The 13815-nt window shown below is 40.4% G+C and overlaps 1 protein-coding gene across 9 annotated transcripts in view; it reads left to right on the top strand.

Moving 5' to 3' along the window:
* Window positions 1-13815, top strand: part of sorcs1 (sortilin-related VPS10 domain containing receptor 1) — a 193512-nt gene that overhangs the window by 128675 nt on the left and 51022 nt on the right. For all 9 annotated transcript variants that reach the window (XR_015129972.1, XR_015129971.1, XM_086297080.1 and 6 more), the window contains exons 4-6: window positions 2505-2663; window positions 10117-10190; window positions 13280-13344. Coding sequence is in view for 7 of the 9 variants with exons in the window: in XM_086297080.1 (XP_086153206.1) it covers window positions 2505-2663; window positions 10117-10190; window positions 13280-13344 (298 nt within the window). In the remaining 2 variants the exon portion in view is untranslated. The remainder of the gene's footprint in view (window positions 1-2504; window positions 2664-10116; window positions 10191-13279; window positions 13345-13815) is intronic.

Consider the following 13815-nt stretch of genomic DNA (forward strand, 5'->3'; position numbering starts at 1 on the left):
GATTGGTTAGCATGTGGCTCACGTATGTAACATTATATCTGCCTTCTGTGATTGATGAACTGGTGTTAGTGGGCCTGCCTACCACGGCTGCTGTTGCCCGAGCAAGTGCTGACAAATGACTCACCGGCATGAGTGAACAGAAACACTCGACCGCACGCTGCCACACCGAGACAGATATTGACTGTGAGAGCAGTGTGTCTTCTCATTCTCTCGGCTGTCTGGTGACATAATGGCCACACGGAGATTGTCATGCTAAAGGCCATCTTTAAACCTAATGTAAGACACGGGGACTTTTCTTTATACAACTTTACACGACTGCTTTTATCGACACGTTGGCATCAGAAACGTTGCGAGAGCTTTGGCACTTTTAACAGCCTGTAATTGAGAAAAAACAGAGCTAGGCTTTCACAGTTATGAAACTCAACAAATAAGATTGGGCTGACAAAAGGAGTCAAACTCTGCCTTATATACTACCTTATATATTCTTAGTCACCAAAAAGACTCAGACCATAGAGAGGATGGATAAAAGCTTATAAACACAAGGCAACCATTAGGATAGGACAGTAGAAATATATGACACTGTTAACGATAGAACTTAAACTCCAACACATTCAGTAATAATGCTCTAATATTGAAGGTAAAATGATCATCATGCACATAAGTGAACTTTCAGTTTTCCCATTGGACTGTTTTAGGTTCTTAGTTTGGAAACCTGTCATTAATAACACTGACCAACAGAAACAGCACTGAGCAAAATAGCAACGCGACAAACATTCTAGTCTTACAGTACCTATACTTATATATCTATAGGTACCTGAAAGAGTGTCTGTGAACTGTGATCACATTAAACACACTTATCTTTTTCTTCTTCGAGAACTTTCAGCAGCTCAGCATTTTCTGTCTTATCCTGCAAACTTTTTTCATATACTTCCCAGATATTGCTGTATTTGTATTCTGCCAGGAACACTGTGCTTTACTGTCTCCTAATGTTCGATCCCAAAACTTTTAGATTAATATTTTCAGCTAATAAAACTATATTCGTCACTTTTTCAGCCAGTACAGCCTGTATGTAGTGTAAAATTTACCAGGGCTCTTGGAGCTCCTCTGCAAGCCTATTGCCTGTGGTACACAGTAACACATTTGTAACAAATCCCTTTCCCTCCAGCCTTGACAGGACAGTAGGAGAACAGTGGGGATGTTTTTCTCATGTCCTGTGGAAATTAAACCCTTTCCAGAAATGGATGCTGAAGCAGTGCTTCCTCTAAAACATTTACAGCACATTTTGCCCCTTAAGTCGGTGTTTGCGTTCTTTAACATCTTAAAATCCGTGAAGCTGTCGGCCAACTGGTTAGGGATAGGTTTAGGTTCACATCTACCCCTTTATACGGAATTGTCACCTAATTGACATCCAAATGTAAATTTGCAAGTCCAGAATGTGATATTCATACCATGCTTAGTGGAACTGTAATAATGAGTTCCCCCACCCTGACTATCATAGCTGAGCGTTGTAGATATTGTGAGAAGACAAATTCAGGAGTAGCTCAGAGTGGAGTCACTTTTTTGAGCATGTCCAACTGGGAGGAGACGTAGATCTCACTGAGGGCAGGGAGCTATGGGCGTCTCAGAATAGACTGCTAACCCAACACATCACCTGACCAGGATAAGTGATGGATGGACTGATGGGTGGATTGATTATCGTGGTCAGAACTGTCCTGACGTTTAAACCAGAGTTCTGATGGTTGTTTTTTGCTTGTGTTTTACTCACAAACACCTTCTAGTGTCTGACCTCAGCAAACTGCTACTTTACTGCTACTCCTGATGCTGACAGTACTTATGGCGGTTGAGGTCCACCGATTCAATTATATTTGCATCTGATAATAAGCAGGAATTTTGGACGGTGTTTTTTTGTCCTTTTTCTGGGGGCTGTGCCAGAATTTGGCAAAAGAAAAGTTGGACCTCTAAGAAGAGAAAGAAGCTCATGGGAAATCAAAGCTCTTAAGGCCTGACTGAGCATAGGCAGTGAGCATGAAGACAGAGACAAACAGCGGGTGCACGCTGCTGCTGTTACACACACCCATTTGCTGCAAGATGTATCATACTGATTATATCATCAAACCTAACAGATACAAATTATTTTTCGCGATATGGTATCATCAGTGGAAAACTGACTGTGGATGACAAGTTTTTATATGCTAATCTGCAGCCTCACTGGTAATAATATGCTTTATATCTCAGATATGGTAATCAGTTCTGATTGACTTGTCTCTGTGTATTTGTCTTTTACAAGTGGGTGAATTGGAAGAAAAGCGACAAATAATTCAGCACAATCAAAGAAGAAAACTCACACGCTTGCATTTTGATGCACAAATGTTTCACTGTAGGCTATCCTCCGCTGGCCTGTCTTTCTGCTCTGTTTGGGCTAACTGTAACTGCTGCTGTTTTGTGAGCTGTTTTCTCAGCCTGCTTGCAGTGTCCCTAATCTTTCATCTTTGTGACATTTTCAGATCATGCTGCTAACCGATCCGGAGATAGAGAGTAGCCTTCTGATCAGCTCTGATGAAGGAGCCACCTACCAGAAGTACCGGCTGAATTTCTACATCCTCAGCCTTCTCTTCCACCCTGAGCAGGAGGACTGGATTCTCGCCTACAGCCATGACCAGAAGGTGAGAGAACGGCTGAGGCGAGTTCAGTGGCCAGTTGTTCAAAAGGAATCAAAAGAGCGTTAAGTAAGATAAGCAACAATGAGGGCAGGATTACAGTGGCCAGGAGCAAGACGGATAAACCTGTTACACAAGAGTTTAGCTCAAGCACGGGTCAGAGTTCACGAGTTTCACTTGAGAGGGAAGAGGATAAGTGAGGATAGTAATATTAAAACTGGCGTGGAAGCCCGTTTCACCAGGAGAACAGGAGAAAGATGGGAATTATGATGCTTTTAGTCAGACGTATATGCTGAAGTTCACTTTGAAAAAATCTGGCTCATCTTCTGACTTTACCTCTGCAGGCAAAGGCCAGTGTCACAAAGACATCAAGATAGCAAATAACATGATATCAGCTTCGAGCCTTCTTGTTTTATGTGACCAGTCATTGTTTGCAAATGTGGAGAAATTCAAAATGGCATATAATATAGTCCTCTGTTTTTAACAGGGACAGTACTTTAGCCTTGAGAAATGCCAAGTTATTCTGAAAAAGACTGACAGCACTCACTAGACAAGCAACACTAAGACAACAAACAAGCCCTCTATGGAAGGCCCAGTCCTTAAATTAATTTCCTTTTGCTATATTCAACCCAGAGAATCCTTTTTTCTTCCTCTTGGTGGAAGTGGGCTTCCATACACTGCAGCTGTGTGCTGTTTAAAGAACCATGTTCACGGATAAGTGATTCAGAAGTTAAAATGCACCAACCCAATAATCCAGAACCCACACAGCTCAGCTCACGCGGGCCTGCAGCTACGTAACGAGCGGTTTTAGGTTGAGAAATTCCTTTAAATCTCTTAAGCATCTTAGCTGTTAACAAGTCACCTGGTTTGAATGCACTGCATTTCAAAATGATGCCACCACATATGAAGCCAGACTTTATAATACACCTCCAGCATGGCTAAAACGAGGCTTCTCATGAGGAGAATGAGCCACTTTAAAACTTCAGTGGGCGCAGTCTCACTGTTAGTGATATTAATTCATAGAAAATGTATTTTGAAAACCTCATAAACATGTTGCATTTATAAAACAAGGTGGAGTCTGTTGATTTGCCATTTCTGTTTTTATAAACAAACAAACACCTGTTCATCCTCAACCCGTTTATTTATTCAGCACATTTGCTGAACCTAAATAATTCACAGGTGGTATTAGCTCTATATATGGAGGATTTCTTTAGTTGTTTATCTCTTTGTAGGTTGTTTAGCTTATTGGGTTCTTTTAAGCCACAGACAACATACTGAGAGTCTCACGGCGTTTGAATTTTGAGATAAGTAAACTGAACTTGGTTTAAAACGTACAGATATGAAGTTCAAACCAACTGGTGACCCAGATGTTCAAAGAGTCTTTTTTCTTTTTACATTTTCTCAGTATGTATGATTTGTTCTTCAGTCAAGCTCTGAAAGTGCACCTGAAACCATTTTTGTATTGGTAATAAAATAAAAGAAATAAATCATTTCCAGGGAATTTGTGCGTGTGGTAGAAGCTGAACTCGTGACCTCTGACCTCTATCATGCTTATGACTGTTTCTGTTCTTTTGAAATGAAACAGCTTTGACTTAATCTGAGCTGTATTAAAGCACACGGTAGCTTTGTTCAGACTCTGAACTTACTAACGATCCGTCGGGGGGAGCCAAGGTTTTTGTGTTTTATTGACCCAATTTGACGAGCGGAGTGAACTCTCTGCTGTGAATTCATTCAGCTCCTCATTTCCGTCTAAAGTTCTCGAGTTTCTAAAGAACTGTCAAAAAAAGAGAAAGCTACACTGAAATAACTATGAACTAAGCCTCAGTATTGACACTGACTTTTTTTCTCAGTCATCATTTTATTAGCACACAAACTGAAAATTAGAGATTGGAGAAAACACTGACTCATCTAATGTAGGAAGCAGTGTGGGGAGAAAGTAGCTGTATGTCTGAGGCAGAAACAAAAAGAGGTGGAATTTATAAAATGACCGTCTGCATTAATAAAAATGCTTTTCTTGCAGCTCAGCCCATTTGGGTCTAATATTTCAGCTGCGATGAATAATGAAGGGATCCTCCTTTGTTGTGGACGCGTGGATATGTGGATGTACAGAGTGTGGGTGAACTTGCCTGTCTCTTTTACAATGAAAGTAAATCACGCTCTTACTGATGCTTCCAATGCGCACAATGCACACACACACACACACACACACACACACACACACACACACAGCCTATCAGTTGTAGGGACAGATTTACTAAATAGGGTGTGAGTGCAAATCCCATGTGCTGCTGATAGGTGTGGGTAGGTTTATGGATGATTGACCAAACCACCTTTTCTGTTTTTCTAAACAGGTCAGTTCATTTCAACATGACACACCTCGTCTGCCAAGAGCTGTGCAATTTAGCACAAGGTTGCAAACTAAGAGATATTCAGCTGCAGATCAACAGGACAGGCACCGCTTGTTAATTGGAATCAGGAAAGCATATAACTATAGACATATAGGCCATACACATGTAGAGTTATTATGAAGGAAACGGTTGTCAGGTTCAAATGTAGTACTGCAAGCCATACGACAGTTTTCTATTGTCACGTTCTGTGGCACTGTTGTACTAAGAAAGCTTACAGTACTTAAAGGGATAAAACCAACTGGAAATGTATATGTCACATAGTGTCAGCGTGCACACAGCTGAATTTGTCCACCACAAAAAAACACAGTCATGTGTGCTCTCCGTGGTCCTGAAATGATAAAAAGGATCTACTGGATTCATGCCGTAATGGGTCGGGGCTGTTTAGCAGCAAAGGAGGAACCGACACAGTCTATCTCTGCATGTGGTATTGCTGCCGCACAACAGCAAAGAGCACACTCTGCGGATCTGTGATTCTTTGTTATTAAACATCAGCATTTTTGGTTTTGGTTTTAATTTTCAGATTTTAGTCCCATTTTATGAGGCTTGGGTTCAAGAAGAGCCCGTGTTTGTGGTTAAAACCCGTCCTTTCATAAAGGTAATTATGTGTCGAAAGCAAAGCCGGGGTGCGGTCACTGATGGTGGTGGAGCGACACATGATGTCACAGGAACAGCACCAACACAGCGCTGTCAGGTGATGTCCTACCTTGCATCACCCAGCAGATGATGTAGTAAACAGTATATTAAAACTTCATGCTCTGCTTCTGTACCATTTCTTTGCTCGCTGTATGTCAGGTGTCAGGACTTGCTCAACCCCCCCCTTTCTTGCACTTACACTCGCTGCCTCCCCCACCCAGCTGTGCTCCCACCCACATGCATTATCTCCACCCTAAAGTGCTTCTCTTTCAATCTGCTCACCTCCTTTTTGGCAGTGCTGTTGAATTTCTTGACTAAGAGACCTTTTGGAGGTTGTAAAGACTGCGTCAACCCCCTGCACCCAACTTAACAGTTGCTGTCACTTGCTTGGCTACATACTAACTTGCTGTAGGAGGGTAATTAGTCAGAGTGATTTCCTGCCCCCTCCCACTTCCTTTCTCTGGCATCTGCTTAGCACAGCGTTGCATAGATGTCATGGAAATCTTATCAGCTGTGCTGTTTGCCATTTGTCTCGTCGCTGTTCGACACGCGAATGCGCACGAACCAGATGCGATAGTGAATATATAGTTTGCATATACTTAGGATGAGGCAGGTAAGCTTCGTGTCTCAGAAGCCCCACTGCTTTCTACAGTCACCATCATGCTGAGTGTTTAGCTGTTTTTTTTTATTTAAAGATATTGAGCAATATAGTCATATAATTAAGGCTTTTAAAGTGAAATGCTATTAGAGAGTAATTAGTAAAACTTTTTTTAAAAAACAGAATACAATCATTGATTTGACATCAGTAATAATCTATCAAGACACGGTCTCAGGGATGTTTTTTGAATGCAGGCCTCCATGCTACCCTTCAGCACAGAGTAAATATATGCAATTAGAAAATAAATGAATATAAACAAACAGAGTCACATTTCTGTTATCCACTAATAAATGATTGTTTACACATTCTGCATGGCTGGCCATGCTTAAAATGGAAAAAGGTCCAGCCTGAAACACTGAAATAAGTTTCATGGCTCATTAAATTCCAGCTGTAAGCTACAGAGTAAACGGATTTGTCAGAGAATGCAGTTGTTTGGGGACAAAAAGACTGTCAAGGTTGTTGATATACTGAGCAAGCAGCACGCAGATGCCTGCATAATCATCAAACAAACAAAAAATGGATTGATGTGATTTTTTACATTTGATTTCAAATAGCACATAAAGAGTCAGAGTAGGATTAAAATGATTAAAAAAATCATAGTTTTCATGGTACAGTAAGAAGCACAGGTCTGCAGATATTTGACTGTGACTTTTCTGCTTCCACTTCATAAAATATTAAATAGATTTTAAAAGCCTTTATGAAATATTTAATGAAATAATATTTTGTGCCTATTTTAAAAAGGAATTCAACTCATTATCATATTACAAACTGTTATATTTAAACATTTTATTTGATGTTTTTGAACTTTCAATTTAGTATTTTTTGTGATAACAAACAAACACAATGTTAACATTCTCTGATAAAGGACCACAGAAGAGAGAAAAACAGACCAAGATCAATAAAATAAAATATCATGAGGGGAGTTTATAACCTTATAGTGCAACATTCAGGATTCTTGTTCATTCACCAGGTTTCTGGTCACACAGTTTCATCTCTGGTGGACGCTCACTGTCATTCACTCCGTTGTGTGAACTCTTTTCAGTCTCTGTTTCCGTTGTGTTATGAATGGTGGGCTTGGTTGTTTCCATTTCACAGTTATCATTTTCTTAGCTATCAATAGGAGTATCTGTAGATTCTTTTTTTTTGTCTGGGCTATATGCCTCTCTAGGTATAACTCCTAAAAGAAATAAGGTTGAATTTAATGGAGGATTAACTTGTAGGATTTTCTGTTTCTTCTTTGATTCTTTTCCAGAATCCTCGAATTATTGGACAATCCCCACAAATATGTGAATAATCTGCTGTTTCCCCACATTTTCTCCAAGGGCATAGTTCTTTATTAGGTATATAAGATACCTTGTGACAGCTTTTGCTTCCCATATATTATCAGTGATTATAGCATTTAATTCTAATTACCAGTTCTCCTTAATATAAACCATATTTTGGCACGACTCATTTATTTTGTAAATATGAGAAACATGTTTCTTAGTTGGGAGATGTTTTTCCATAATATTAATATTTAAGCATTTTATATCCAGTTATCCTACATAATACATTACATTATACATAATTCTAAAGAATATAGATTTAAAAGACTGTATTACAAAAAAAGCATGTCTAATATAAATTTCGCCCTAAACGTGAGCACCTCCTTGATGAGTTATGCAGTCCCACCGTTTTCCATCACTTCCCTCGTCTCAAACTCGTCATCCAGACAACATTACTGTCATGAAAAAGCTTATAAAAACATCATTGTGAAATATGAAACTGAATATGAAAAAAACAAGAAACAAATTAAAAACAGTCAAATTAACAATTAGAACTTTAATAACTTCCTTTTGCAAATAGATTCTTGATTAACACAGCGGTATGGTACAATAAAATCCCATTATTGATGTTTGTGGTAGCATGTGTGTGTGCGCCTGTCATCTTTCTGTCTGTAAACTAGTGATGTGTCGGTTGCGAACGAAACGGCTCTTAGGGCCGGGTCTTTGAGGTGAACTCCTTATTTAGAGCCATAGGGGTTTTTTTCTCTCACCCTCTCTCTCGCACTTTTTTTCCCGCTTCACTCTGCACGCGAGCCTTGTGCTTTGCGCTGGGCAGAGGGGGGAGGGGCGGAAGTTACGGTCAGTAGCACAGGAACAGAGCGGGAGGGAGGGAGAGAGAGAGCCAGGGACAACAACGTCACATTAGAAAGGTATAGTAATCATCCACAACTATTTTCAGGTGCAGATGATAAAGGATTCAGAAAGCTTATTCATGCAGGTCCATATGACAGAGAATATGCATCTTCTTTTTGTTTTCATATTATAATTTATATTTAATTGTGTTGTGGTTTGCAGTGTTTTGTGTTGTTTCACTTTAAATTTGTTTAAAAGGAAAAAGCTGAAAATTTAAATAGTTAAAAGTTTAAATGTAAATAGTTGGTTTTTGTATTATATGATTTATTTATTACATTTTATGTGGAGTGAATAAATAAAAGTATATTTACGGTGGCCCCGAGAGACAAAGCACGTACAAACCCCGAAGCACGTACAAAACACAACAGAAGTGCTCCAGGATGCTAGGTGCAGTGTTGAGCTTTAGTGGCTACATAAGTGTGATGTGTGGTAGCAACAGGTAAATGAACTTTTTTTTTTAATTATTTGAATATATATGAGTGCTGGTGTATAAATACACAAACAATACACATGTGCTTTCAATTAATTTAAGTGATCTTAGGTAGCTCTGTTTTGGAGTTTGTACGTGTTTTGTCTCTAGGAGCCACCACATATATTTATATATAAACATAAAGGTTTTGAACGTATTCTGCTGGTAAAGACCGCCCACATGGCGAGTGGGGATTTGTAAAGAAAAATACAAACACACACTGATACCACTGTTATTATTACTGCTGTTATTCCTGAAGAACAGATCATTAACTTTATGAACAAAATCTAGAATATCAGTGTGCCGAGATCACAAATTCAGTGTAATACGTTGTATCTTGAAGACAGATAATTAGTCAGTTAGTCTTTCAGTAATTCCATAATTGCTTGAAGAACACAACTTGAATAAGCTGAAGTCTCTCAGTTCTCAGTGGATGTGAGTCTGGAATGAACGGAGACACTCGGGGGCTCCTTTGTGGACATCTGGATGCATTACACACAGATTTTCACATGTATTCTCTGCTTACTGTGTAAACGATAAAATCTCAGCTTCCAGCGATTTACCCACCAGTGAATAACGTCTGTATGGAGACCACCCACTACGCTTTGGCTCCTCATACCTCATATGTCGCTGCAGTTTGCAGGCTTGTTACAGCGAGGCACATTTCTGTAGCGTATGAAAAGCTGCACCCTACACATTTCATTCTTATCGTGTTTTTCATTGTGTTAATGGCTTCATGGCAAAATATTCTCTGTAAGAGTTCTCTAGTAACGCACAGCCGTGTGGGAAGACAGACAGTGATTACACTGCTAGATGTTTTTAAGCCATGTTATTCATTTGCAGTGTTTGAATATTATGTAAATTTTAATCTAATTTAATACCTTCGACTCGAGCCAAATATGTGTGTGAGATATTGTGAGAAAGCTCGTCTCCCACTCCTCGTTACGCTGCTGCTGTTAAATTGACGAATAAATCAAGGTGTGAAAACAAACCCACAGTAAAGAGTAAACACAGCTCGTGATCTGAAAAAGGCCAGTGTTATATAAAACGGTCAATTTCAGCAAGTGTTAAGATGCATGTGACGAAATACTCATGTCTGGTTGTCTTTCTGCAGCTCTACAGCTCGGTGGAGTTTGGACGGAGGTGGCAGCTGGTGCACGAGCGAGTGGCTCCCAATCGTTTCTACTGGTACGTACGGTGCGCTCGATAGTGTAGGATAGTTCCTAAATCAGCCATGATGCAGAACGGTTTTTGTTCTTTACAAATTACAGCATTGGCTTGCACAACGCATCCAACCGAGCCCGAATATTTCTTTATTTATAGTGTTTGTAAATTTTGAAAAATATATTATTTTTTTCAAACCAGCCAGCTGATAACATTTTTCATATTCTAGGAGAAAAACATGCAGCTCATCCATATTTAGCAATTGTTTAATGTCTGTGAAATTGTGACAATCCTTCTCTCCCCCACCAACCATATAATTGCTGTCCAACTGTGCTCAAGCATGTTGTCTGCCCTCTGTGTTACGGTGACACACCATCATCTGAAAAGGAAAGTTTTTTGCAGTCCTATTGCACTACATGACTCCTGTAGAATCAGCTGTAGCTGGAATAACTTGTAGTGTTCATTTTCTGTGTGACTTTCTAAGTCTCTCACATCATTTCAGCCAAACGTCTCCACTTTGGTCTTGTCTGAAGATTTGTGGTTTGCCCACAGGCAGTTTTGCATGTCTGAGCAGAGTCAGAGATGTAGTTTTTGTGAATTTGTAGGGATGCATACAACCTTAAAAAAAAACCTTTTTTACATGACTGTACATGATTTAAAGGTTTTTTTGTTTTTTTTTAAATCGTCACGTGAGAAAAAGTCAACTTTCAAGTAACGTAGTCGAGGCATTTTGAGAAAAATAGAATTAATCCAAAGCTACAATAGTCCTTGAGGCCTTGTGATGTGGTGCTATATAAACAGTGTTGGGTAAGTTACTTAGTAATTAGTAACTTAGTTACATTGCTAGTTACTTCTATCAAAAGTAACTCAGTTACTCGTTACTTTCAAAGTAACTAGTTACTAGGGAAAGTAACTTTGGTTTTACTCAGAATGCTCTTATTAATGTGTTGCTTCCCTGACTGAATGTGCATAATTCCACGAGAGAAATCCCACGCCTGGACCGTCGTCGACTGCTGCCAGGATTCTAGCCTACGTCACAGTGTCACGTGCGCTTTTTATGTCCAACACAGAAACTGCAGTCGTGGTGCTTTCAATTGTACTTGGATCTCGGAAATTCTGCCTTCCGAGTAGGAAGATGTAGGTAACTCCAGACTGCAGATAAGCTGCATATGTGTTTAGTAGTCATTTTTTTTTGTAGAGGGCTAGCAACACCAACCGTTTTCAAGGGCATCGCCATATTGGAATCCAGCATTCTCTGATGAGGCTAACCAGAACGCCGTTTATTCGAGTGTGACATTATTCCCAGGTCCGTGTTCCGATTTCTGAAATAAGTCGAACGCAACACATGAAGTAACGAATAACGAGCCTATCTAAATCCCAGTAACGATAAACGTGTTCCTGATGTTGGCATAATAACTATTTACCTTCTTGTTACCACAATAATAACATAGTTAATGTTACTTAATATGAGCCAGAGAGGTTTTTAAGATTTCCTTTATTCATGTGTCTGACGTGCCTGATCGTCGAGTTCAGTCATGAAAAAAGGCTTCAGAACCAGTTTGGAGTGAATCTGAAAGTTTTCTCGTCCACTGAGATGAAATCAACTGAAATAATCGACTAATTTCTTTCAGCGGGCCTTAACCAGCAACACAAGTTGTCATCTTAACGTTGCTGCATTGCTTCATCTTCTCATAATTGTTACAATGTTCCCTGGCCTTCCCTCGCTGCCTCACTGCCACCGCCCCACAGTTGCTGTCCAACTCGGTGTTATCTAGCACGTCTGCCCTCTGTGCTGTAACTAACACGTAACAAAAAGCTTTCACCTCGACTAACTGCAGAGGAACCGTCGGGTAGTAACGAGCTGGGCAGCCAGGAGTGAAGGGAGCCTGAAGGGCTGATGCTGCAGAAGCTGTCAGAGTTCTATTTTGGGATGCTCGCTGTGCAGTAGGTGTGGTGGTAGTCGTGGTAATGAGGCTGCAGAGCGAGCTTATATCTGTAATATACATAGCCACCAAGAGTGTAATCTCATTTCGTGTTTTGGTAAACCTGAGCAGCACTTGGCCACACGCCGTTCTAACTTTGGCCACATTTAATAAGTTTGTGAGCTTAACGTGTGCAATTTGCCTGTGACATTACAAATGTGAAAAGCGTGCAGAGCTGCCTGTATGCGATATACTTTTGCAAGGCGACGGCTGCATCTCGTTTTTATGCATGCCTGTTCTGAGTCGCTTCAGAGGCCACACAGCTGTTCAGACGAGTGTCATACACACAGACGCCCCGCTGTAGGTGTGCCATCACTGAAAATACACAAGTTTAAACAAACCGTCCACTTCTTCTGTGCCCGTCTCACACTGCTCCTGGGTACCTGAATGGATTATTCAGTGAAAATGGAAATGTGGCTCAGATAACTAGGCCATGCTATTCACAGCTGCGTTTCATCTGGGAAATTACCAATACTACCAATAAGTATAATAATGATTAAACGATATAGTGGTCTCTGCCTCTCATTGTGTCTGCTTCACACAGACTCCCCTTTATTTCCCTCCTCGTTTGTGTGTGCGCTCTACCTGTCGACACAGCCTCTTTCCCAGCTTCTCTCCCCCGTCTCGCCCCACCTCCCCCGTTCTCTCCCCTCTGTGTGTGCTGCCTTTGCTTCTCCTCTGATCCCCCAGTCTTTTTAATACATATTTAATGCCGTAATGATTATATGCTATTCCATCTGCGGGCATCCCTACTGTAGTGCGAAAAATCAATGGCTTTTCCTCTCCTAATGATGCCAGGAAACATCTTCCTCCATTTTTCTGGGCGAAAAAGGACCTTGTGGGGACTCTGAACATTTAGATCGCACAGTAAACCCGAGGCCCTCTTTTTCCCTTTACAAGTTAAGCTGCCTTTCACAGTGAAGACAAAGACGAGGTAATTCCTGCAGCCAGCTCCTGCTGATGTTAAGCACGACTGTCATAGTGCTTGACTTAACCTATCCGTCGTCATAAATTTGTCTGACTTTGCAACACGCAATCTCTCATGTTAGACAGCAGCTGCCATAGGTGACATCTGCCCGAAGGCAGAAGACCAATAGTGATGTTCCTGAAACACATTTGTCTGCCTTTCAGGTCGAAAATGGGTTTGGACAAAGAGCCGGGCTTAATTCACCTGGAAACCAGCATCACTGAAGGACGTGAGTAATTGAATTCCGAGTCCGGTGCTCCATTTTCTGCCGTCTTTGTACTGTATCGTGAACATTGTGCTAAAGTAGAGAAGAATTGGGAGTTGTGTGGACAATTCCATTGAAGGGTAATACGAAGGGACAGCGGAAATGGCCGATTCGGGGGACACACAATGACAACGGACGGAAAAGTAATGCATATATTAGAATGCTTTTAAAAGCAAGTGATTTAGCTCAGGGGGGCTCTTTTAAGTAGAAAGAAACACTCTTCGTCCTGAATGACAATGAACACTGGGATATTTGGGGTTCATTTTCACTTTTCTGGGAGCGACTCCTTGTTCTTATATTTTTAATATTTTTCCCTAAATTTCGGCAATTTTCAGCAGCAACCCAAAATGCCAATAAAAATAAATATAGAAAAGGATTGAATTAAATGCAAAGAGCACAAATTACTGATAAACAAAAGTATGGACAGAAACTTAC

This window comes from Aulonocara sp. 'chitande type north' Nkhata Bay, linkage group LG6 (assembly GCF_057382095.1).
Source record: "Aulonocara sp. 'chitande type north' Nkhata Bay isolate Kocher_YH1m ecotype deep benthic linkage group LG6, A_spYH_male_GT1.1, whole genome shotgun sequence".
Classification (NCBI taxonomy): Eukaryota; Metazoa; Chordata; class Actinopteri; order Cichliformes; family Cichlidae; genus Aulonocara; species Aulonocara sp. 'chitande type north' Nkhata Bay.